The 22703-nt window shown below is 40.2% G+C and overlaps 1 protein-coding gene across 1 annotated transcript in view; it reads right to left on the bottom strand.

The window, feature by feature from the left end:
• Positions 1-441: 441 nt before the first annotated feature.
• PAPSS1 (3'-phosphoadenosine 5'-phosphosulfate synthase 1) overlaps positions 442-22703 on the bottom strand; it is a 116234-nt gene continuing 93972 nt past the window's right edge. Inside the window, exons 11-12 of the mRNA XM_055434612.2 lie at positions 19627-19856; positions 442-1144 (exon numbers count right to left, since the gene is read on the bottom strand). Coding sequence (XP_055290587.1) covers positions 1006-1144; positions 19627-19856 — 369 coding nt within the window. The 3' untranslated portion in view covers positions 442-1005. The remainder of the gene's footprint in view (positions 1145-19626; positions 19857-22703) is intronic.

The following is a 22703-nucleotide window of genomic DNA, read 5'->3' as shown; positions in this document are numbered from 1 at the left end:
CACTCACTGCCCCCAGAATTTTGACTCCATCGCCGCCACCATGAAACCAGGAATCAAGTATTCAGGATATTCTACAAAAGCAAACATGCTATGTTGCCCCCCACTCCAGATGAGCTGACTGGCAAACCCTAACATCTCTCCATCATGTCTCTACTACTAGTACCAGCATCTGAGGTATTGAAGAATATTAGAGATATTTGGGAAAACAGGTTGAGGTTTTGGATGGATGGAGAATGCATCATTATTTTCCCACTTAAAACTCACTATGAAACAGTACTTGGAACTAGTTATTAGATTCTAGTAATCTAATAATCTAACAATCTAATAATCTTGGAACTAATTATTAGATTCTAGTAATTATTAGATTCCTTTCTCCATCAGAAACTTTTTCACATGAAGGGTATGTGTAAACAGTATTTTTTAAAAATCACATAAATAAGAAGCCGAAAAGTTTAATTTTATTGAATCAAGAAAGTTCATTCAGAGTTTACATAGATATTAATATACTGTAGATTATAACAGATCAATAGCTGAGGGGAAGGAAGAAAGCAGTTTACATTTTCACTGTAGGAAAAAAAATATCTAATTGCTACAGATGTCTTATAAAATTCCCAAAACAAGATCTAACCAAGTTTATTATTTAGTGGATCTTTTTTTCTTTTTTCAAGAAATGAAAAGTGAGATTTAATGTGTATACTATTGGTTACAACTGATATAAGAGCATGAAAAAATGATAAGACAGAAGCATAAATATAATACAAAAAGACAAGGTTTTAAAACTGTACTGTAGGAATATAACTATAAGTTGAAAAAGATACATTAAAACCAGGAGTGTATTATACTAGTTCGGAACAGAACTCATAAGGCAGACCACACTGATGCTGTTAATACTTAAGGAAAAGGGTCTGTTTGGGGGATGCACGTCTGGACAGATACCACCACAAAGAAACGCCAACATAACTACTGGTCCCCTCCTGTTACTCAGCGTGGTGTCAGGTGAACAGCTTAAGCCTTCTCCAAGGATTTGTAGTACTCCATCAGCACATCCCAGGCCTTGGGAGCCATGAAACCTTCAGGAGGTTTCTGGCCTTCGCGGGCAAGTTTTCGCATTCGTGTTCCTGAAATAAATTCAAAGTCTTCATGGCTGAAAGGGAGAGAAAAAAGAAAATTAATTCACATTTTAAAAAATGTCTGTTCCTTCTGTTCATGGTAGAGAAGCTTAATGAAAAAAATCTAGATGAAACATAATACTTATCAACATCAACCTGATTTCAGGTTTGTCACAAAGCAAAAAACATCACAGTATTAAAAATTAAAAAATAAAACGATGATCACTTGGACTGCCCTTTTATTGTTGGTTTAGTTACTAAGTCATATCCGATGCTTGTGACCCCATGGACTATACTCTGCCAGGTGCCACTGTTCATGGGATTTCCCAGGCAAGAATACTGGAGTGGCTTGCCATTTCCTTCTCCAAGCAATCTTCCCAACCCAGGAATTGAACCTGGGTCTCTTGCATTGCAGGCAGATTCTTTACCGACTGAGCTACGAGGGAAGCCCTTTTATAACCATACATATTTCCTTCCCTCCTCCCCAATCCTTGGCAACTAAAAATTTAGAAATAGGATTTTTTTTTTTTTTTAGAAAAACATCTAATTTAACTAGCACCTATTGAAAAAATTTTAGACAGTCTGAATCTGAAAGGCGAAATGCATTTTAGAACGGTAAGAGAAAAACTGGAACTTGAAAAATAATAAACAAGTAAGTAGCAATGAAAGATGATGCTGTGAAAGTGCTGCACTCAATATGCCAGCAAATTTGGAAAACTCAGCAGTGGCCACAGGACTGGAAAAGGTCAGTCTTCATTCCAGTTCCAAAGAAAGGCAATGCCAAAGAATGCTCAAACTACCGCACAATTGCACTCATCTCACATGCTAGTAAAGTGAAGCCTCTCAGTCGTGTCCAACTCTTTGCGACCCCGTGGACTGTAGCCTACAGGATGGCTCCTCTGTCCGTGGGATTCTCCAGGCAAGAGTACTGGAGTGGGTTGCCATTTCCTTCGCTCAAAATTCTCCAAGCCAGGCTTCAGCAATATGTGAACCGTGAACTCCCAGATGTTCAAACAGGTTTTAGAAAAGGCAGAGGCACCAGAGATCAAATTGCCAACATCTGCTGGATCATGGAGAAAGCAAGAGAGTTCCAGAAAAACATCTACTTCTGCTTCATTGACTATGCCAAAGCCTTTGACTGTGTGGATCACAATAAACTGTGGAACATTCTGAAAGAGATGGGAATACCAGACCACCTGACCTGCCTCTTGAGAAACCTGTATGCAGGTCAGGAAGCAACAGTCAGAACTGTACACGGAACAACAGACTGGTTCCAAATAGGAAAAGCAGTACGTCAAGGCTGTATATTGTCACCTTGCTTATTTAACTTATATGCAGAGTACATCATGAGGAATGCTGGGCTGGAAGAAGCACCAGCTGGAATCAAGATTGCTGGGAGAAATATCAATAACCTCAGATATGCAGATGACACTACCCTTATGGCAGAAAGTGAAGAAGAACTAAAAAGCTTCTTGTTGAAAGTGAAAGAGGAGAGTGAAAAGGTTGGATTGAAGTTCAACATTCAGAAAACAAAGATCATGGCATCTGGTCCCATCACTTCACGGGAAATAGATGGAAAAACAGTGGAAACAGTGTCAGACTTTATTTTGGGGGGGCTCCAAAATCACTGCAGATGCTGATTGCAGCCATGAAATTAAAAGACGCTTACTCCTTGGAAGGAAAGTTATGACCAACCTAGATAGTATATTAAAAAGCAGAGACATTACTTTGCCAACAAAGGTCCGTCTAGTCAAGGCTATGGTTTTCCCCGTGGTCATGTATGGATGTGAGAGTTGCACTGTGAAGAAAGCTGATCGCTGAAGAATTGATGCTTTTGAACTGTGGTGTTGGAGAAGACTCTTGAGAGTCCCTTGGACTGCAAGGAGATCCAACCAGTCCATTCTAAAGATCAATCCTGGGTGTTCATTGGAAGGACTGATGCTGAAGTTGAAACTCCAATACTTTGGCCACCTCATGCGACAAAGTGACTCACTGGAAAAGACTCTGATGCTGGGAAAGGTTGGGGGCGGGAGAAGGGGACGACAGAGAATGAGATGGCTGGATGGCATCACCGACTCTGTGGACATGAGTTTGAGTGAACTCCGGGAGCTGGTGATAGACAGGGAGGCCTGGCGTGCTGTGATTCATGGGTTCGCAGAGAGTTGGACACGACTGAGCGACTGAACTGAAGTAGCAATGATTAATATTATTCCATTGATAAGGTATTACACAAAGGCAGTGTTTGCTCTTTTCACCTTCATACTTTCAAAACACACAAAAGCCCTTAGACCATTAAGTACAGAGCACTATGGCTGAGACACACAGTGTCTACTGGTAATTTCAACCTTTTCCGTCAAACAAGGAGACTGATTAGGCAGCAGACAAGAACCCAGAGAGAGTTCTAGGCCATCCAGCTCACCAGATCACAAGCCCTGCGTACTCCTCATTAGTGACTGTATGTTCCTTTCCCACTTTTCTTTATGTGGAGTTAACTTGGGAATGAAGTGAAATCATAAACTGCCAAGCGGTCCTTGCTTCTACAGGTATGCCAGGTATGGTTTAACTAATAATTCGGTTTCTAGGGATCTATGTAAAGGAAATAATTGAAGAGGCCTGCAAACATTATGCATAAAGATAGTTATTTAAAGTTGTTTTATGTAAAAATGTAAATGATGACAGTTGAAGGTTTAAGTAAACTATGTACATCCCTGAGTACAGGTACACAGTCATTAGAGTATACTTAAGAAAAGGAATGTTGGAGAAGACTCTTGAGAGTCCCTTGGACTACAAGGAGATCCAACCAGTCCATTCTAAAGGAGATCAATCCTGGGTGTTCATTGGAAGGACTGACGCTAAAGCTGAAACTGCAATACTTTTGCCACCTCATGCAACAAGTTGACTCACTGGAAAAGACTCTGATGCTGGGAAGGATTGGGGGCGGGAGGAGAAGGGGACGACAAAGAATGAGATGGCTGGATGGCATCACCGACTTGATGGAGGTGAGTTTGAGTGAACTCCGGGAGTTGGTGATGGACAGGGAGGCCTGGTGTGCTGCAACCCATGGGATCGCGGAAAGTCAGACACAACTAAGCAACTGAACAACAACAAAAGCAGATGATGAAGGAAAGAGATGAGTGGTAAAGCGGCAGAGATATAGAGTGGAGAAGAGATTTTTCTAAAGGAAAGGGGAGGTCTTACCATGTATATAGGCAGGAGAAAACAAGTGGCAAGAATGAGACAAGGGAGGAGAATGAAAGCCAGGAGAGAGAAACAGCAAAGATATGTATGAAAGCTGGAGAAGAAAGTCTGGGATGAAGAACACAGGGAGAGAAGCTCTGACAAGGAGACTGAAGAATGAAGAAAAGAAATAGTGATGCTCTGTAGTTAGCAAGAGATGAGGTGGTTAATGCAATATGGTCTCAACCTTCTCAATAAAGATGTAAGATCATCTCCTGAGAGGAACCCAGAACCTGTGTGGTAGGGACTGATAATAAGATCCATCAATGCAGTTAAGTGACTTTATCTCCAAGCCAGAGAGGTTACCCCTCCAGGCAGAGCTTAGCAAAGCAGCACCTGGAGAGGAAGTCAAGGGCCGGCAGGGATCCAGATCTCTCCAACTGTGTCCAAAAACACTCATTCCAACCCAATGTACAACTGATTAGTTCGGCTAACAATCATTTGACAAAAGTTGCTTGAACATTTCTGTTCCTTAGGAGGTTCACTTAATAATTCCTTCCATAAGCCCCATTAAGGAAAATTATGACCCTAGATCTTTCTGGCCACGTCAATTTAAAATTTTTATTTCAAAAAAGGAAACCCCACATCTGTGTAGAAAGTGCCTGTTCCTGATGGGCAATGAGAAAGAAAATGAGGGAGCAGTCTGCAGAATGACTCTGTCCTGACTTTGTGATTAAAGGAAAAAAGCCAGACCAATTAAAGTCCTCTCTTTCCTCAGAATGCCAAAGAGTCTGAAATCCAGAAGTCGGCTTGCATTCCTTCTGAAATTGCACTTTAAAACCACAGTCCCTGGGTACCTCTTTTCCGACCCTATTTCACACTCCATCTGCCCCGCATGCCACAAGCATTTCTTCATCACATGAAATGGGAGTTTCTGCTTCCACAAGCTGGTGGTTCCACTCCACCCTGGCTAGGGAAAACACATTTATTTCCCTCTGCTTCATACTTGTACCAGAGAAGGCAATGGCAACCCACTCCAGTACTCTTGCCTGGAAAATCCCATGGACAGAGGAGCGTGGTGGGCTACAGTCCATGAGGTCGCGAAGAGTCAGACATGACTGAGAGACTTCCCTTTCACTTTTCACTTTCATGCACTGGAGAAAGAAATGGCAACCCACTCCAGTGTTCTTGCCTGGAGAATCCCAGGGACAGTGGAGCCTGGTGGGCTGCCGTCCATGGGGTCGCACAGAGTCAGACATGACTGAAGCGACTTAGCAGCAGTAGCAGCAGCATACTTGTACTTCGATCCATCACATAAGGATTTTATTTTTTATCAGAAGTCAGGGGCAAGGACTTGACAGAAGAGTCACTATCTGTAATCTAATCACAGTTTTCACAATCACAGCTTTGAATGGATAGCTTTCTACAGAAAAAAATAAAGTAAAAACTGAGTTCTTCCCGGAATGACCTAAAAACTATCTCTGAACCCTACCTGTGAGTAATCGGGAATCTGCCAGAAGCAGGTCAGGCTACTAAACAAAGGACCTAAGGCTTCCCTCATAGCTCAACTGGTAAAGAATCTGCCTGCAATGCAGGAGGCCTGGGTTTGATCCCTGGGTTGGGAAGACCCCCTGGAGGAGGGCGAGGCAATCCACTCCAGTATTCCTATCTGAAGAATCCCCTATGGACAGAGGAGCCTGGCGGGCTGCAGTCCCTGGGGTGGCAAAGAGTCAGACACGACGGAGCAACTAAGTACAGCACAGGCTTTCACTGCAAAGCAATTCCAGTTAGCCCATCTGATTATACTCGGTAACGGATATCCAGTGCACCTGAAAAAAGAAACGCAGGTCTGTGTTTTTTTTTTTTTTTTTCCTTTTCAAAACCACTTGGTCACAGATTCTTACAATCCACAGCTGACAGAATGACTCCTCTAAAACAGACACACACACACTCTCTCTCTCCCCAAAAAACAATAAAACACAAAACAAAAAACAACCGAAGGGGAAGGGGTTTTAGGACTCGAGGATGGAAAAGGCACACCAGCCATCAGACCATGTGGGACCCTGGGGCGCAGCGTCTTGTCCCATGGACGACACACTAACTCCATATGGCCAGCATCTTGACCAAAGTACAACTCCAAAGTACAACTCATGGCCACGTGCTGAAGATTTTAAATCTTTACAACCATCTGCTGTCTCTCACATATGCGACCATCAGAGCCACCAGCACAAGTTGTTCAGATAGACAAGAAGCTGGGGTCAGAGAGGGGCCCTTTGAATTTATCTTTCAAAAGTTCATATTCAATTCAATTGGCTTTTCAAAAAAATGTTAATTAGACGATAAGCAATCAGAGATGCAAAGAGAAGCTTCTCTGACAGAATTGAAGATGATGGTAGTAACTTATAAATGAATCTAATTAACTATTTGGGGGCTAATCAACTTTCATCTAACTTGAAAGAAACTCATATATAAAGTGAACATCAAAATACTAAGAATTCTCTTCAAATACAAATAATTTATTCAAAACCAGATAATTAGCTGTTTATGGCTTTCTTTCCAGGCACCAAAAAGCATTGGTTGACATCATATGTGACAAATTTAATAATGTTTTATTTCCAAACCAAAGACCAATCGAAATACGTGAAAAATTTAATTATCTCAAACTAATTTACCCAAATCCTTAATTCATCATGTTTTCCTCCCCTCAAAACTCTTTAAGTAAAAGCTAGAGCACAACTCCTATCAGATATTCAGTCAAATGAGAAGTTTCCAGGGAATGCCTACTTGTCTTTCTTCCAGTCTCCACGTTGCAAGCTGCCTCAACCATCATCTCATTAACCTGAACCAGTTAATGGTGTGCCTGCACCAGTGCCCACCTCCACACTGACCTCCCTCGCACCATTCTCTCTTCTGTACTGCTAGGTCATTTCTGTACTTTTAAGTGCCAAGCAGCAGTTTCAAATGTGTCTGTGTTTAACAAACACTGCAAGTATAGCTACTCTGTAATCCACGTCCGGGAATTCTGGTATGTGAAGTCTTTGCAAACCTGCTTGTGCCGAAGGTACTTCCCTTTTTTTTTCTTTTGTTGGCTCTGTTTCCTTGTATATTTTATCATTTTTGACTTAAACTGTCTATTAAGCCTGTATAATTATTTGTGGGAATAAGTTGAGATTGAGGACGAGGGCGTAACAATCCAGTGAGAGTATACATTTGCTTCTGCTGAATATTTAAGAGGCATGCCCAGTTAAGAACCACCAAAAACTGATTTCATGGCTGGAGGGTTTTTGGGGTGTTGATTTTTTCTTATATAATCCAGGTAATATGAGGGCTTCCCTGGTGGCTCAGGGTAAAGAACCCACCTGCCAATGTAGGAGACAGGGCTTTGATACCTGAACCCCTGGAGGAGGAAATGGCAACCCACTCCGGTATTCTGGCCTGGAAAATCCCAGGGACAGAGGAACCTGGCAGGCCACAGTCCATGTTACAGAAGAGTCAGACATGACTTAGTGCCTAAACAACAGCAACAACAAGGTAATCTGAGTCTGGCCCATTTGAGCAGGTCTGAGCTTTTGCACCTAAAGCTCAGTGCTCTGCTCAGTCTCTCAGGGTAGAGGAATGGGTGGGGTTCACTTCAGGTTCTCTCTAAACACCTAGGTGAGAGGGAGTACCAGCTTAACAGGAATGTCTCCTGTTTGACTCCCCGCCCTGGTCAGGACCATGGAAATCAACACTCAAGTTCCCTAAGTTCACCAGAACTTCAACACTCAAGTTAACAGAAGTTCTAACTTTCACTTAATAGTTTACCCTTACAATTCTTATCATCTTATCAGTGCCATAATACTTTTCTGAAAACATTTTCCTTTAACCAGAATTTTTAATTTCTTAGGAGAATCAGTCAGTATAATCCAATTTACCTAATTACCAAAAACTTGAACTTCCCAGTATCTAATGTACACTGTAACAACACTATCTTTTAAAAATCTATTCCAGTTTTCACCTTTCAAAGAACTGCTTTATCAAGTCCCTATCTCATCCTGCTCCTTTCACTCCCTTTTCCTATCCACCCTGGCCTTCTTCCCAAGCCCTCTGGGTGTTCTCACCTCAGCACCTTTGCACATGCTTATCTCTACATACAAGGATCAACATGTAGTTAATAAATGAATAAAAGAATAGCAAAGTTGGAAAGGTTTATCCTAATTTCAATGTAAATGTTGACTTTAAAAGAAGATACGGCATATATAAAATATATAATTTGACTTTCGAAAGTATACGTAGTACTGTTATTATGATCCAAAGGTATAGTAAGATTTTAAATGAGACCGCTTACTCCTTGGAAGGAAAGTTATGAGCAACCTAGATAGTATATTAAAAAGCAGAGACATTACTCTGCCAACTACGGTCCATCTAGTCAATGCTATGGTTTTTCCAGTGGTCATGTATGGATGTGAGAGTTGGACTGTGAAGAAAGCTGATCGTCAAAGAACTGATGCTTTTGAACTGTGGTGCTGGAGAAGACTCTTGAGAGTCCCTTGGACTGCAAGGAGATCCAACCAGTCCATTCTAAAGGAGATCAATCCTGGGTGTTCATTGGAGGGACTGATGCTAAAGCTGAAACTCCAATACTTTGGCCACCTCATGCGAAGAGTTGACTCACTGGAAAAGACTGATGCTGGGAAAGGTTGGGGGCGGGAGGAGAAGGGGACGACCGAGAATGAGATGGCTGGATGGCATCACCGACTCTATGGACATGAGTTTGAGTGAACTCCGGGAGTTGGTGATGGACAGGGAGGCCTGGCGTGCTGTGATTCATGGAGTCACAAAGAGTTGGACACGACTGAGCGACTGAACTGAACTGAAGGGAAAGGTAAAGCTGCTTCTGGACATTTTAAATAACATCATGAAATCTAAGCAGAAACACCCATTTCTGTGTAGATAGGATTCTAAGATGGCCTTCATGACCTTCACCCCATGAAAGTGTCACTACCATGATATGTCTTTATATGGCAAAAGGAGTTTTGCAGAAGCAATTAAAGTTACTAATCAATTGACCTAAAACAGTGAAATTATGTGAGTGGGCCTAACTAATTAGAGGCCTAATCATTCAAGCCCTCTAAAAGCAAAGAATGTTCTCAGATGACAGCAGTAGTCAGAGATTTGAAGCCTCAGGGATTTGACCTGAGGGAGGTTCTAACACTGAGATAAAGGGGCCCACAAGGAAAAACTGCAATGTGGCTTTGAGCTGCAGAGAAGGATCCCCCTATTAACCAGTAAGAAGATGGGGACCCTCAGTCCTATAACCATAAGGAACTGAATTTTTCCAACAAGGGCATCTGGCTTGTCTAAAGGATATCTAAGGTCTATTCCATCTCAAATTCTATGAAATATTTAATGTTAATTGTTTTTCTTAAAGTCCTGTATTTTGCAACTGGTTCTTCCTTTTTGGATTACCGATTTCTTAAAATTGGAGAAGGAAATGGCAACTCACTTCAGTATTCTTGCCTGGAGAATCCCATGGACATAGGAACCTGGGGGGCTACAATCCACGGGGTCACAAAGAGTCAGGCACAACTAAGCGACTAACATACACACACACATTTTCATTATTATTATATTTGGTGATCTGTGATCTTTTACTACTGTAACTGCTACCCCAGGCTTCTGACCTAAGGAACTGTGAGGTTATGAATGGGTAATGTTTTAAGCCACTAGATTTGTGTTAATTTGTTACAGAGCAATAGAAAGTTAACATAATTAGCCACTTGGAAATACTGAGGAATAGCTTTAAGTGTCACCACACAGAAACCACTAGAGCAGGTGAGCTCTCCTGTGGAAAGCATATAAAAGAGTGAAGAATATATGAGAAAAGCCTTGAAGGATGTCTGTAAGTAGAGTGCTTAAAAAAAAGACGGTAGTAGTAGTGCATGATTTAAGGCGTACTTCAGAATTAAAAATAGGAAAGAAATACTCTACTGATAACAAGGCAACAATCAAAAGCGAACCCTGATGTCCACCTGTTCCCTCACCGACCCATTTCCACCAGGCACTCTGACTCACATGCACTCTCTTTTTGGTGAGCTGCTAGTTCAAAAATACGAACCAAAATTTTGCATTAACCTATCCAAATACAAAGAAGAATTATTGCTAAAGCATAAAAAAATTACAAATAGTTGAATTATCTCTAAAAGTTTGTATTAGCTGAAAGAATGGGCTTTAATCTTGTGGTCCTAAAACTAAATTTCCTTGAGTCATTATTACAGCTAATATGAACCTACTTAACTTTCTAAGTAGAAACAGATGATTTTTATCATAATTCTTATCAATAATATCTCGCCTATAATCTTCATGAAGTTTGTTTTTTTAATCCCTAAGCCTTGTCTTACACTGGTATTTAGTCAAATCAAAGTTATAAAATCATTAATTACATAAAAGCTGGCATTAAATAACATCCATTAATCAAACATAAGACAACCTCATATGTGCATAATTAATAACTGTGTTTTCTCACTACATCAAAGACTATCGCCTTTCCACAAAATTTTAATCACTTTCCAACATATTCCCATCAACTTAATTACACTTGAACAGGAATATAAAAAATTAGAAAACTAAGGCAGTTTTAAAGCTTCCCAAGTTACAATTTATTAAGATTTAGTAACTCAAAAAAAATTCCAAGAAAATGAGCCAGTCATGCAACTAATATAGAATTCATCATTGGAAAATCTTATGAGAACTGATGTAATTATTTAGCTTTTGAATGATTAAAAAGAGACTTAAAGCAATACTACACAGACTTAACAAAACATGAAAGTTATCAAGGGCTTCCCAGCACATCATTCAACTACATACAGATGGACTCTATGGTCCTGTGTGTGATTAAATCAACTGATCAAGCAAGGAAACCACAGTAACAAAACACATCCGCACAAGAAGTGAAAAAGCTCAACTCTAGCTTTGCTTCCTTAACTCATCAAAATGCAAACTCATCTAAGTTTTAAGCAGTCAGCCACCTGCAGAGCAACTCTACTTCTCACCTCTTACTCTGTAAGTGACTAATTGTTACTTTCAGAACGAGGTTTCACTCACAACATTTGTACTTAAACCACACAAATTCCATGCTGGGTGAGAAGTGAAGGGTTGCCCTGCCCAGCATTCCACCCCGGCACTGTACATTCTATCTATTTGTAGGAAAACAAGCCTACCCTCAGTGGGGGTTCTCAATGGCAGGAGGAGCTACCAAAAGAATTGCCAATAGGTAATCCGCCCCAGACTAAGAAAATTAAACTCTCTGATGGTGACCCTACATGTTTTGAACCACAAAAGGACATATTTGAAGCTTTTTTGTTTTCCTTAATATTTAATTTATATTTTCACTTCAATCACCTATACAGTAACATAGTTCAAAGTTTATTCTAATTGCTTTTTCTTTAAAAAAAATTGTCTTTAACCTTCTAAGGCATCTCTTTGGTAGAAAAAGACCCTTTGAAACTCATCACATTGCTTTTATAGCTGCACCTTTTTTCAGACAGTGAAACTGTAGTGTGTGTGTGTGCATGTATATAAGCATATATACATATGCAAACAGATACATATACAAATACACACAGAGACACACACATCTATTTTTAAGCCAAAACAAAACACACCATGCATGATTTAGAACGATTTCCAGGTAGTGGCAAACCCGAATTTTGTACAAGGGTAAAAAGCAGAGACATTACTTTGCCAACAAAGGTCCGTCTAGTCAAGGCTATGGTTTTTCCCGTGGTCATGTATGGATGTGAGAGTTGGACTGTGAAGAAAGCTGATCGCTGAAGAATTGATGCTTTTGAACTGTGGTGCTGGAGAAGACTCTTGAGAGTCCCTTGGACTGCAAGGAGATCCAACCAGTCCATTCTAGAGGAGATCAATCCTGGGTGTTCATTAGAAGGACTGATGCTAAAGATGAAACTCCAATACTTTGGCCACCTCATGCGACAAAGTGACTCACTGGAAAAGACTCTGATGCTGGGAAAGGTTGGGGGTGGGAGGAGAAGGGGACAACAGAGAATGAGATGGCTGGATGGCATCACTGACTCGATGGACATGAGTTTGAGTGAACTCCGGGAGTTGGTGATGGACAGGGAGGCCTGGCATGTTGTGATTCATGGGGTCACGGAGAGTCGGACACGACTGAGCAACTAAACTGAACTGAAAAATGGTACATTTCTGGTTTATTGCAAATTCTTCTCACGGTGAGGTTCTGCAGTATACCATAACCTGGGCCACAACTCAGATCTTCCGAAAACATCGGTCTAGCAGAACACCCAAAGCCCATGCTCTGGAACAACCCAGAGGGGTAGGGTGGGGAAGGATATGGGAGGGGAGGTTAAGGGTGAGGGAGACACATGTATACCTGTGGCCAATTCATGTTGATGTATGGCAAAAAAAAAAAGAATCAACATCCTCCAATTAAAATACATAAAAGGAAAATAATGGTCTAGAATGGGTCTTGCCTTGAATTCCACACCAAGGCCATTCAGCACAGTCAGGAGTGCTTTCACATTTCCCCAAATCAGTTACACAATAAGCCTTTTTTGTTCATTGACTCATGGGGTTTTCCTGTGTTTTTCTAGAGTCCATTGCTCAGAAAAGTCTGCTATCATCTAAGAGTATGCATTTTTCTCCAGAATTATTTGTCATTAAATGAGAAGTCAACAAATCCCTCAAGCTCCACTGTTATCAATAGTATTTATTTTTGAAGGTAACTTATTTTATTAAATGACATCAGAATTTATCTCCCTTTCAGAAACAAAAGATTTATTTTTTTTAATTTCTTTTTCCTTCTTGTCTGAACCATTACAAAACAGGCCACATTAAATGAGGACACACGGTTAGGATCAGCATTATTCCTGAACGCAGTCAACTGTACAGTATCATGGAAAAAAGGATGAGTTTTCTCAGATGAGAAGCTGTAAGACTTAAGTTTCAATCAGCCCCCATTAGTAGAGATGAACTGAGAAAATAAAAATTAAAAAAGAGAGCTGGTCCTCCAAATCCATGGTTTCTGCATCCAAGGATTCAAACAACCTCTTTCAGGGGGCGATAAGAGAGTTCCAGAAAGTCCCCAAAATGTAAACTCGTAAAACCAAGAGTGGGTTTTCTGAAAGGGTAAACAAAATCAATAAACCTCTGGCCAAGCTCATCAAGAGGAAAGGAGAAAGGATCCAAATAAACAAAATAAAAAGTGAAAGAAGATAAATAACAACTGACACTGAAAAAAAAAAGTCAAAAAATAAAACCTGAATTTATCATGGGCAGGCAACAATATATATAATTTACGTAGCATTTATATTGTATTAGGTATTAAAAATAATCTAGAGATAATTAAAAGTACACTGGAGGATGTGTGTAAGCCATATACAAATACTACACCATTTTATATAAGAGACTCAAGTATCGGAAGGCTTTGGTATCTGTGCAAGCGTCCTGGAACCAGCCCTCACAGAAACTAAGAGGCAACTACTTGCTCAGCCTGAAGTGCAATTTATACTAAAAAAGCAAGAGTACTAAATAAGCAGGTGCAATTTGCATGAAATAAGCATTAATCAACAAGCCATGAAACTCCTACTAACGGAAAATAGCTAGGAGCTACAGATTATGGAAAGAACTACAGATTTTGAGCTAGAAGGAAATCAGTTCATCCACTGCCACCCTTCTGGAGATGAAGAAACAAGGCCAGAGATGACACAGGAATCTCAAGTCACTCAGCAAGCATGGGGCTAGCACGCATAACTTCTGCCTCGAGAGCCTCACCCGGCTGCTCTGCACTTACAGGGTGTACTGCCTACGGGCTTCCCTCATTTACGGCACTTCACTTTACTGTATCTTGCACAAATAGAAGGTCTGTGGCAACCCTGCTTGAGAAAGTCTATTGGCACCATTTTTCCAACAGTGTCTGCTCCGGTTGTGTCTGTGTGGCACATTTTGATAATCCTCACAATTGTTCATACCTTCTCATTATATATATTATATATATGATAACAATATACACATTTCTAGTACTTACTAGGTTCCAGTTAACACTCTTTGCAAATGACATATATGAGCTGATTTGATCCTCAACCACTCTATGAAGATACATACAGCACGATCACTATACCCCATTCTGAAGCTGAGGAAAGTAGGGCAGGAAGAGGAAAGTGATTTACCCGAGGTCACACAGCTACAGGAGTGGTGGGGCAGGAATGTGATTCCATTCCCTTGGGCTTCAAAGACTGCGCTCTTTTGCTATTCCGACTCTAGCATAACAAAATAGAGACATTTCTAGGGGAAACTGTTCTAGATCTAATTCTGAACAGAAAGAAACTGATCAGTAAAGTAAAAGTATCAAAAATCTTAGAAGGAAAAAAACATCATTTTGGCAGAACGAAGAGAGGAAGGACAGAAAAGAGACTTGAATTTGCGTGTGTAGGATCAACACTAGTAACAGAATTAAAATCAAGGAAAAGAGATCAGAGTAATACCTCAGTTCAGTTCAGTCGCTCAGTCGTGTCCGACTCTGCGACCCCATGAATCACAGCACGCCAGGCCTCCCTGTCCATCACCAACTCCCGGAGTTCACTCAAACTCATGTCCACAGAGTCAGTGATGCCATCCAGCCATCTCATTCTCTGTCGTCCCCTTCTCCTCCCACCCCCAATCCCTCACAGCATCAGAGTCTTTTCCAGTGAGTCAGCTCTGCATGAGGTGGCCAAAGTATTGCAGTTTCAGCTTTAGCATCAGTCCTTCCAATGAACACCCAGGACTGATCTCCTTTAGAATGGACTGGTTGGATCTCCTTGCAGTCCAAGGGACTCTCAAGAGTTCTCTAGCACCACAGTTCAAAAGCATCAATTCTTCGGTGATCAGCTTTCTTCACAGTCCAACTCTCACATCCATACATGACCACTGGAAAAACCATAGCTTTGACTAGACGGACCTTTGTTGGCAAAGTAATGTCTCTGCTTTTTAATATGCTATCTAGGTTGGTCATAACTTTCCTTCCAAGGAGTAAGCGTCTTTTAATTTCATGGCTGCAATCACCATCTGCAGTGATTCTGGAACCCAAAAAAATAAAGTCTGACACTGTTTCCACTGTTTCCCCATCTATTTCCCATGAAGTGATGCGACCAGATGCCATGATCTTAGTTTTCCCTAGAAACATTCAATAATTTTGTTTTCCGAGCTTTTTTTTTTTTTTTTTTAATGCAGCCCAAAGCGGGTGGCAAACTCCATCCAAGGCCAAATACCGGCACGAGACCGATAGTCAACAAGCACCACAAGGGAAAGTTGAAAAGAACCCTGAAGAGAGAGTTCAAGAGGGCGCAAAACCGTCAAGAGGTAAACGGGTGGGGTCCGCGCAGTCCGCCCGGAGGATTCAACCCGAGGCGGGCCGGGGCAGGCCCGGCCGTGCCGGCGGCCCGGCGGATCTTTCCCGCTCCCCGTTCCTCCCGACCCCTCCCTCCGAGCTTAAAGAATCCAATCCTACAATAATAATAATTAAAAAAAATATTTAATCTATCACTGTTATGACTCCCCCAAAACCAGAAACTCAACCTAGCAAACTACATCATCTCTGTAGACATGATAAAAATGGGAGCTGGAAACTAATATAATTTTGAGGATTTGTATTTAATTGAATAATACTATGTCTAACGGAAGCTGAATTGTACATCGTAAGGTTTCTAGTGAGTTCTGTCCTCTATGAAGTCTAGTTTAATAATTCTATTATAATGACTTGAACAATAACCTTGAAAGTCATGTTATCTAAAAATTTAATTAGCATACAGCAAGGATGACAGAATCAGCAATTAAAAGAGCTGAAAGGTCTTTAGATCAAATTAAACAAGATGTTAAAAATAAATTTAAATTTTCTAATTGGGATCTAAATAAATAATAAGAAAAATAGAGGGCTAGAGAAACGGTGTTAGTTGAGAAGAAGACTTAATGCAATCTTTGCTAAAGTTATTCAGTTTCTCTACTGATAAAACTAATGGCTTGTCTAAAGGATATCTAAGGTCTATTCCATCTCAAAATTCTAGGAAATATTTAATGTTTATTATTTTTCTTAAAGTCCTGTATTTTGCAATTGGTTTTTTTTTTTTTTTTTTTGGCTTACCTAGTTCTTAAAATCAGAGAAGGAAATGGCAACCCACTCCAGTATCCTCGCCTGGAGAATCCCATGGACAGAGGAGCCTGGACAGCTACAGTCCATGCGGTCGCAAAGAGTCGGACACAACTGACCGACTAACACACACACACGTTTTCATTACTATTATATTTGGTGATCTGTGATCTTGGAGGTTACTGAAATTGTTTTAGAGCCCCATGAACCATGCCCATATAATGATGGTGAACTAAATAAATGTATGTGTTCTGACTGCTCCACTAACTAGCAGTTCCCCCATCTCTCTCCCTCTCCTCAGGCCTCCCTATTCCCTGAGACACAACAATATTGAAACCAGGTCAATTAATAATCTACAATGGCCTCTAAGTTTTCAAGTCAAAAGTGCACATGTCTCACTTTAAATCAAAAGCTAGAAATGATTAAGCTTATTAGTGAGGAAGGCATGTTGAAAACTGAGATGGGCTAGGCTTCTCGTGTCAAGCAGCCAAGTTGTGAATGCAAAGAAAGTTACTGAAGTAAATTAAAAGTGTTACTCCATCGAACACATGAATGATAAGCAAGCCAAACAAGCCTTATTGCTCATATGGAGAAAGTATTAGTGGTCTGGATAGATGATCAAACCAGCTACAATAAACCTTTCAGCCAAAGCCTAATTCAGAGCAAGGCCCCAACGCTCTTCAATTCTGTGAAGACTAAGAGAAGTGAGGAAGATTAAAAAGAGAAGTCTGAAGCCTGCAGAGGTTGGTTCATAAGGTTTAAGGAAAGAAGCCATCTCCATAACATAAAAGTACAAGGTGAAGCAGCAAGTGCTGATATAGAAGCTGCAGCAAGTTATCCAGAAGATCTAGCTAAGATCATTAATGAAGGTGGCTACACTAAACAACGGACTTCCCTGGTGCCTTAGACGGCAAAGAATCTGCCTGCAATGCAGATGACCTGGGTTCATTCCCTCCCTAAAGAAGGGAATGGCAAACACACTGCAGTACTCTTGCCTGTAGAATTCCATGGACAGAGGAGCCTGGTGTGCTACAGTCCATGGAGTCATAAAGAGTCAGACGCAACTGAGCAACTAATACTTTCACACTAAACAACAGATTTTCCATGTAGATGAAATAGCCTTCTATTGGAAGATGATGCCGTCTAGATGATGTCATTCATAGCTAGAGAGGAGAAGTCAATGCCTAGCTTCACGGCTTCAAAGGACAGGCTGACTCTTGTTAGAGATTACTGCAGCTGATGACTTTAAGTTGAAGTCAGTGTTCATGGACCATTCCAAAAATCCCAGTGTCTTTAAGAACGATGCTAAATCTACTCTGCCTCTGCTGTATAAATGGAACAACAAAGTCTGAACGACAGCATATCTTTTTACAACATGGTTTTACAGAGCATCTTCAGCCCATTATTAAAACCTTCTGCTCAGAAAAAAAGATTCTTTTCAAAATATTGACATTGCTCATTGACAATGCACCTGGTCACCCAAGAGCTCTGATGGAGGTGTGCAACAAGATTAATGTTATTTTCACGCCTGCTAAAGTTATGGATAAAGGACTAATTTCCACTTCCAAGTTTTCTTATTTAAGAAATACAGTTTATAAAGCTATAGTTGCCACAGATAGTGATTCCTCTGATGAATCTGGGCAAAGTTGACTGAAAACCTTCTAAAAAGGATTCACCATTCTAGATGCTGTGAAGAATATCTGTGATTCCTGGGGAGAGGTCAAAATACCAGCATTCACAGGAGTTTGGAAGAAGCTAATTCCAAACGTCATGGGTGACCTGAGGGGTTCGAGGCTTCAGTGGAGGAAAGAACTGCAGGTGTGGTAGAAACAGCAAGAGAAACAGAATTAGAAGTGGAGTCTGAGGATGTGACTGAATTGCTGCAATCTCATGATAAAACCTAAATGGCTAAAGACTTGCTTCTAACACGCAAAGAAAGTGGTTATTTGAGATGGAATCTACTCCTGGTAAGATTTTGAAATGACAACAAAGAATTTAGAATATTACATAAACTTTAGCTGATAAAACGGCAGCACAGTTTGCAAGGACTGAGTCCAATTTTGAAAGAAGCTTTATTAAACAACATTGTGTGTTACAGAGAGCTCATCAGTGAAAGAGTTGATGGATGTGGCAGACTTCACTGTTGTCTTATTTTAAGATACTACCACAGCCCAACCTTCAGCAACCACCACCCTAATCAGTCAGCAGCCATCAACATGTAGGCAAGACCCTCCACCAGCAAAAACATCACAACTCATTGAAGGCTCAGAGGATGGTTAACATTTTTAAGCAATAAAGTTTTTTAAATTAAGGTGTGTAAATTACTTTTTTAGAAATACTACTACTGTGTGCTTAATATACTATAGAATATGTAGACGTAACTTTTATCTGTACTAGGAAACAAAAAAATTTTATGTGACTTGCTTTATTGGGATTACTCACTTTAATTTCAGTGGTTTGGAACTGAACCCACAATATCTCGAGGTATACCTGTATGGATATTATCTATAGATAGCAACTAATAAAATTTTGCCAGTCAAAAGAAGATAGATACATGCTCAACATTACCAATAATTTGCACGAAAAGGTTGTTCATTTTTTGCTCCTTCTAAGATCTTTGAAGAATGAAGTTGCACTCTTAGTGGTCAGCATACCCAGCGAGCTGCCATTCACTGGATCTGTGACATTACAAGAGTATTTGAACTTTGTACGCCTCAGTTTACTACCAATCTACAAAATGGGGATAACTGCACCTACTTCACAGGATTAGTATAGGGCATTAATTACAAGTATTAACTTAATACCTATACTGCAATTAGCACAGTGCCTGTCACACAATGACTGCACAAACATTAGTCACTCTCTTATTACATAGATCCCTTGTGCTAACTAGCAAAGTCATTGCTGAGTCCTTGGACTACTTCTATAGGGCAGACAGAAATGTCATCACTGCCTTAAAACACTTCCCAACAAAATTCCTAAGATCATGAACCATGAAACCAGATTCAATTTTTATTTCTACTTCTAACTTCTAAAGTATTGAGAAATTAGTTTCTTTGGTTTGCCTGTCTCTGAAATTGGTACAACAAAGCCTGCCATTGGGAAGCTGTTGTAAGGATGAAGCAATACACTAAAACCCTAGAAGCAGCTTAGAACACGAGGTGTCTCACAGATTTATGCAGAGAGTGTGAGACTTACTGCTCAGAGTCGTAGTAGTCCATCCGCTTCTTTTTCTTGTTGTAAGCGGCAACCCGAAAGGGAACTATCTCCAAGGTGATCAGGCCCGGGGCCATGGTCAGCACTTTGGCGCCATGAGTCGGCTCATAAAGATCCTTCCCTGTTTCTGGATGGGGCATGCCAGCAGGGTCTCGTCCAACAATGTAGAAGTTGGCTCCCGCAACCATCCGTGCTCTGCAATGCCACTGGACCTAGAACAGAAATGGTCATATTAGACAACCACGATTTCATGACCAGCACTTAGAAGTAGTAAGTGGATAATAAATGCATATACTTCTTATATAATCAACATCTATCAGTAGAAAATTTCAACAGATTAAAATCATCATCTTGGGAAGCCAGAAAAAAAAAAAAAAACCTGGCAACCTCTCCCCTTCCAAAAAAAATCTACAAGTATATACGTATATGGATCTGGGAAGCAGAAAACAAGGTGTTGGCTGTGACTTAACAGCCAGCTGCTTTCAAAGGTAGCTCTGTAGCCTATACCGTCACATTGACTTACTGTTTAAAAACAAAAATCACTTGGTCTAACACCTAGAACTATAGAAATCTAGAAGTTAAAGTAACTGGAAGAGAGCATCATTAAAAACAAGAAGGAAGTGAATCCTCAAAGGTTAAGTGACTCAGCCAACAGAGTGTAGGACAAACCCAGGTCCACACGTTTGGTCTCAGTTCCCTCTCAGTGTACAGCTCCATTATTTAGTGATTTACAAAACCATCTCAGTTCTATGTGAACAGATGTATAAATGACAACCACTTCATATCATTTCATTTCATCTCTCTTGATAGCATCTCTTCTACCAAGTACTTTATTTTTACATCAACATAGTTCAGAAAGTCCAAGAGTATGAAGGCAACCCCATACCCTATATTTGAATAGGTCACCCTGAGGATTTTCAACTTTTCTAGCTGTTTCTACTGATACTTACCTCTGTATTTCTAAACAGTATGTGTGTACAGCTGTAACTTGACTGTTAATTTTAGATATTATATACTGTCATCCCTCAGTATCTGGGGATGCTCAAGTCCCATAGTCAGCAGCCCACCATATTCAAGGCTCTGCATCCATGGATTCAATCAAGCACAAATCATGTAGTACTGTACACATTTACTGGATAAAAACCTGCATATAAGTGGACCTACACAGTTCAAATTTGTCATGTTCAAAATTATAGACATAATTTCCACATCATTATTTCCTACTATAAAAGAAGATATTTGGCTCCTACTCCACTATCTTCATTCCCTATCCCATTTATTCAATAAACACTGTGGTATCAATACTTTGGTGAAATAACTATTTATCTGTAAAATGGGGATTACAATCATATTTACTGTATATACTTAATAAAATTAACATATGAAAAAACTGAGGACTTAGAATAGTACCTGGCACAGAATAAGTACACAAAGAATGTTGCCTGTTATCATCTTTATTTTACTCCTCTCCTTGTACAACTGTTTTTCCTAGAGTTAATAACTGCCTTAATTTGTTTTCTGCTTGCTTAGTTTTCCATAGACCTGTGTTTCTATATACCTTGTACTATCTTTCTTCCTAAACACATAGTTTAATACAATTCTCAGTCTCCCTACAACTGAGTTCTGACCAAAGAAATGAAAGCCAAAGTGATGTGTGCCACATCCAGACGTGGATCGTTAAAAAGTCTCCTGAGCACTAGCCGAGTTTGCTTTCCTCATGAGCCAGCTAAAGAGAAAGAACCCCAAGGCCCTATAACTACCTCTTTTTCCACTACAGTATTACTTCTGCTTGCAGTGAGCTGTGTAGTTCTGTATGCACCAGATGGCAAAGCATGAAGCTAGAAGACCTTTGTTCTCCACATACACCACCTCTTCCTCCATCCACCCCAGACTCAGCTCTTCATGAAATATCTGCTCATTTCCCTCTGCCCCTTTGCAGCAGACACACAGAAGAATTCCATTTGTTCAGACTCAATTTGTATCAAGGGGTCAGTCAGAATCAAATCATCAATTAAGTACTCTGCAATTCCACTTAAATGTAAAATCTTTTCTGCCTCATGAAAAATAGCTACTGATTACAGAGTTAAATTAAAAGGGCAGTCTAAGTTTTCTGAACTTCGGTGAACTTACTTTGCTCATTATATATTTATGTCTGGATGCTTAAATCATTCAAGTGCCAACTGGTCAATAAACCAGGAATATATTTCAAAAGTATATTGGTGACATGGGCCAGTTATAACTCAGCCTTATAAAACTGTCAGAAAATTTAATTGCTTCTCTGACTTCTTTTAGAAGTTATATGAGTAAATTAAATGTAAACACAACAAACATGGAGTCAGCTTTCTCCTGCAGGTGACCTAAATGGTTTCAATGTATATTTTAATGAATGGTTCCCTTATTAGAAAACTTTATGATTTTTAACAGCCATGAGTAAGCAAAGGAAATGTCATTCTTCCAAGAAAGCCTAGTGTGAATCAACTTATAAACTACTGAACAGGTAATATGTTTTAATGAAGTGAATGCAAGTCAGCCATGGCCACTGGTATCTGGTTAAGAACACAGGCTTTCAAGTCAGGCTGTCCTAGATTTGAATCCTAGCTTTGCCCCTCACTGATGGAAGGATCTTAAGCAATTTCCTTATACAAGCCTCAGTTTCCTAATTTATAAAAATGAGAATGATAACACTTAATGCATAAGACTGTTGGAAGTTTTGCAAGTACTCAGGATACTACCTGGTCTTCAATAAAGGAAAGTCATTATTACTGCCACTATTACTATTACTCTGTGAAGTATTTCCTGACAATCACAGTTGAATTAATTGCTTCCTGACCAGAATTTCTAAAGAAAACTGCTTTCCTCTCTGAAGGATGACACGCTGCCCAGAAGATGGTTGTTAAAGCCCAGAAAGAACGGTCTGTCCATCCGGCAGACTGAGGTCAAGATGCATTCCGTTCCTTACTTTTTATGCCACTGGCTAGCATGATTATCAGGAAACTGAATGCATACTGAAGGGCTACAAGACGATGCCTAAAAGTTTTCTACGAACCCCTATAAGAATC

This window comes from Moschus berezovskii, chromosome 5 (assembly GCF_049115385.1).
Source record: "Moschus berezovskii isolate FMDL1 chromosome 5, NW_MosBer_1.0, whole genome shotgun sequence".
Classification (NCBI taxonomy): Eukaryota; Metazoa; Chordata; class Mammalia; order Artiodactyla; family Moschidae; genus Moschus; species Moschus berezovskii.
Note: the sequence above shows the minus strand (reverse complement) of the source record. Positions and strands in the feature narration are given on the sequence as shown.